Genomic DNA, 4,462 nt, shown 5'->3' with positions numbered 1-4,462 from the left:
AAGCGGCGCTGAGGAGCTGTCGCCGCTGTAGCTGCCCCCGTCGCTGCCGCCGCCTGAGGAGCCACAGCACCCTGGGCCACGCCGATGACTACTGCAAACTGTGGCGCCCACGACGAGCTCGACTTCAAACTCGTCTTTGGCGAGGAAGGGGCGCCGGCGCCGCCGCCTCCGGGCTCGCGGCCTGCAGGTGGGTGCCGGGCCGGGCGGGACGGAGGAGCGTCCGTTCCTCTTCTTGCTCGCACGAGCTCACCCTCTCCCTGGTCCTTTGCTCGTCCGGTGTCTGGTGACACCGTGTCTGCGTGCGTGTGGTGAGTGAAGAGCGGATTTAAATCGCCGAGGAGGCGTGCGGGTCGCAGCGACGTGGAAGTGGCGCGGGCTTGGCTCGTAGCGAACGAGCGAGCGGGGAAGTCGACTGCGGGACGCCCGGGGCCAGTCGGACTCCTGGGGGGTTCGGAGGCCGAGGGTCGGGGGCCCCCCTGCCCAGGGGGCTTCCGGCGTCGCGTGGTGCGGAGAGAATGTGGCCCCTGTGAAGTGTAAGCGCACTTGGTTTTTCATCTCTTCCGAGTCTTTACACATCTTTATTTGAAAGATGCGCATTCTTGAAGCGTTAGGAGCTCTCTAAAATGCGTGCACACGTCGTGAAGCCTGCTTTTGCTGGGAGAGGAATGCTCTTGTGTTAAGTTCCACTTGTGCAAGTTTATGGTCCACTTTTACTTCGAGGTGTAACTTATAACGGGACTTTGTGAAAACTAGGTGTGTGTGTGTGTGTGTTTTCTTAAGCAAAGTGTTTCGGAAGATCAGGAGTAAGTGGGGTGCTTTGTTCATAACTGTTGAAAGTTCTGGAAGTCAATTTTATTTTAAGAAAAAGTTCACCCCAGAAGATGGTTTAAAGGAGATGGTGAGCTGGGCAGGCTGGGCACAATAATGCATGGAGGTCAGACCCGTCAGGAAATAGAAACAGGATGGCTGGGGACCTAGAGCTCTCCGGTGACCTGGTTTTAAATACGGTGGTTCATTAAGTTCGCTTTCCCTATTACATACGTAAGGCGAACTTTAAAGGGGAGGTGGATTAAGACTAATCCCTCTTTATTCTTTACGGGTATTAGGTGAATTACCTCACGTTCATATTGATGCTCAACAGTGGTCTGTAGAGTTGCATTGAAAAAACGTATTTGAATGTGAGTCATAAGGATTCTCTGGGCTGTTTTTTTAATCAGTCCATTTAGTCTCTACACGTTAGATGTCTTTTCAACATAATAAATAACTTACAATAGTTATTTATAGTTATCAATGCCACTGACGTCACTTGAGCACCGATTGTGTGGAAGGTGCTGTTAGAGACTCTGTCGTGTGGTGATAGGCGCAGAAAGGACCGACGCCCCTCCAGGAGCGTGGGAATTGGGGCTGAGGGGCCACATACCCAAATCACTCTGCTGCTGAGCCACAGGCCGACCGAATGGTGGTTCTGGTTTAATAGAGGTAGAAAGGGAGAGAGTTGTATTTCTGGAGATGGCGGCATTGAGTTGTACCTAAAATACTCAAATTACCTTGAGTATTTTCATTGAAAAGAAGGTAAACAGTTGGTGATGTCAGCAAACTTAATGGGCACAAACTTCATTTAGAGCACATCATATGCCAAATATTTATATACCAAGTCTATGATCTGTCAAGATGTTAACCAGGTTGGGGTCTAGGTTAAACAGCAAACAGAGGCAGGCAGCCCAGAGTGAGCTGGGGTATTGGGATATAGACAAGTCACAAAGCTGAGTTTATCTGAAGTTATCAGGATTGATCAGCTCAGGGTCTATTTCTAAGGCCTTCTCTACTCAGCACCACCCCCAAATAAATAAATAAATATTAATGAAACATGTGAGTAATAAAGGAGTATCATCATGTAAATAGGAATTTTATGTACATCCAAAATACTGCATAACATTCAAAACCCATCAAAACAGCTTTTTTTAGAAAATATACTTTTTATTGATTTAAGAGAGGGAGAGAGAGAGAAACATCATTGATGAGAGAGAATCATTGATTGCCTGCCTCCTGCACACCCCACACTGGGGATTGAGTCCACAACCCATGCATGTGCCTGACAGGGAATTGAACCATGACTTCCTCGTTCATAGGTGATGCTCAACTACTGAGCCATGCCGGCCAGGCAAAACAGCTTTTTAAGAAATGATTTTAAAAAGATTTTTAAAAATTGAATTGTACAGAGAGAGAGAGAGAGAGAGAGAGAGAGAGAGAAACATCAGTGTGAGATTGAAACATTGATGAGGTACCTCGTCTCCTGCAGGTGCTCTGCTGGAGATGGAGGCTGAAGCCTGGGCATGTGCCCTGACCAGGAATTGTACTGACAGCCTTTTGGTGCATGGGACGATGCCCAAAAAACTGAGCCACACCGGCCAGGACCAAAAAAAATGGTTTTTATTTATTTATTTTTGCCAAAAAAGCCCACATGATCATTTTGATATTAATATGGGTCTTAGAAGGTGTTAAGGTTTGAAACTTGATCTATAACGAAAATTTCTAAAGTTAAATTTGAGCAATTTTATTTGTGACAAAAAAAGTTCACTTTAAACTAATCTAGTAGCTACTTTTTAAAAGTTTTTTTTAATTAAGGCAAAATGCACATGACATAAACCATTTTAAAGTTAATGATTCAGTGGCAATACATCATTCACAATGTTGTGCAATTACTACCTCTAGTTCGTGTGTGTATGTATATTTCAGAGAGAGGAAGGGAGAGGGAGATAGAGATAGAGACATCAATGATGAGAGAGAATCATCAGTGGCTGCCTCCTGCACGCCCCTACTGGGGATCCAGCTGGCAACCTAGGCATATGCCTTGATCAGGGATTGAACAATTATTTCCTGGTGATGCTCAACCACTGAGTCACACCCGCCAGGCTAGTTCTAAAATATTTCCATCACCCCAAAAAGGAAACCCTGAACCCATTAAATAGTTGTTCCTTATTCTCCCTGATCCTCTCCAATTCCTGGTAACCCAGTCCCTAATCTGGGATCTGTCTGTATGGATTTACCTCTTCTGGATATTTCATATAAATGGAATCATACATATGTGACTTTTTGTGTCTGGCTTCTTTCACTTATAATGTTTTTGTGGTTCAACCATGTTGTATTGCATTCCTTTCTATGGCTGAATAACATTCTATTGTATATATTCCCCAATTTGTTTATACATTCACCCATTGATGTTGAATAGTGCTGCTATGAATACCTGGCAGCTAATTTTTAAATTCTCTTGAGAAGGGTATATTGTATATTACATATTCAGAGCTAAGGTTTCAAAATTAATGAGTCACAAAATTAGTTTTCATTTTAATAAGCATAATTACAAGTGTAGTTTGAAGAAACTAAGCGGATTGAATGACATGGTTTTAAGATCATAATATGCAGTAAAATGGGCCATGAGAATAAAATTGCTTGGTAGAATTCAGATCAGTATTGGGTTATATCAGTGTTTTTACTTTTTGTTGGATTCTCTTCCTCATTAGAATGGAAGTTCCATGAGGGCCCAGGTATTGTCTATATCTTGTTGGTACTTGTATTATCAGTGCCTAGTATAGTGCTTTGAACACAGTAGACACACAATATTTGTTGACTTAATTAATAAAATACGTAACTTTTGAGTCAGTGCTCACTTTTTCGTGTGGTAGAGGATGTTGATGAGACTTGTTTCAGTTCTTTGGTTTTTATTGGTCAGATCCATAGGCAGCAGATCTTGGTAATTTTGGGCTGCAGGTTTCCATTTCTAAAGATTTGAGGTTACTTGTATCACATCTAATTTCCATTTAGGAGATTTTTGAAAAGTATTTGGGGAGAGGGGTAGAGGTTGGAGACTGAAACAAGTCATAAGGGCTGAATGTAATGAATGTCCTAAGGAATATCTTAAGAATGTACTTGTTAAAGTACAAATTAGATGGTTTGATACTTGATAATGTCAGATACCTTTGTGACCGACTTTTAAAGATTTTTGCTTACTGAGATGTTTTGAGATTTTTTTTCCATTAAAGGAAATTTACGACCTTAGAGTCTTTAGCTTTTTATTTGTTTTATACTATGAAGACAGTGCTAGCTTTGATATTTTGTAAAAAATTTTTGAGATATTTTTTATTCAGAGAGGAAGGGAAAGGGAGAGGGAAAAGGAGAGAGAGAGAGAAACATCAATGATGAGAGAGAATCATTGATTGGCTGCCTCTTGCACGCCCCACACTGGGGAATGAGTCTACAAGCCCAGTATGTGCCCTGACCAGGAATCAAACCATGACCTCCTGGTTCATGGTTCGACACTCATCCACTGACCTATGCCTGCCGGGCCTACCTTTGATTTTTACAGTTAAAAATGAACCAAGCTGCCCTAGCAGGGTATGGCTTAGTGGATAGAGCATCAGCCTGTGGACTGAAGGGTCCCAGGTTCGATTCCAGTCAAGGGGCG

The 4,462-nt window shown here is 43.1% G+C and overlaps 1 protein-coding gene across 1 annotated transcript in view; it reads left to right on the top strand.

Moving 5' to 3' along the window:
* The first annotated feature begins 84 nt into the window (after positions 1-84).
* Positions 85-4,462, top strand: part of NFATC3 (nuclear factor of activated T-cells, cytoplasmic, calcineurin-dependent 3) — a 67,547-nt gene continuing 63,169 nt past the window's right edge. The window contains exon 1 of the mRNA XM_015567813.1: positions 85-187. Within this exon, the coding sequence (XP_015423299.1) occupies positions 85-187 (103 nt within the window). The remainder of the gene's footprint in view (positions 188-4,462) is intronic.

Source organism: Myotis davidii, unplaced genomic scaffold, assembly GCF_000327345.1.
Source record: "Myotis davidii unplaced genomic scaffold, ASM32734v1 scaffold243, whole genome shotgun sequence".
NCBI classification, from domain to species: domain Eukaryota; kingdom Metazoa; phylum Chordata; class Mammalia; order Chiroptera; family Vespertilionidae; genus Myotis; species Myotis davidii.
The sequence above is the reverse complement of the archived record's forward strand: the minus strand, read 5'-3'. Positions and strand labels throughout refer to the sequence as shown.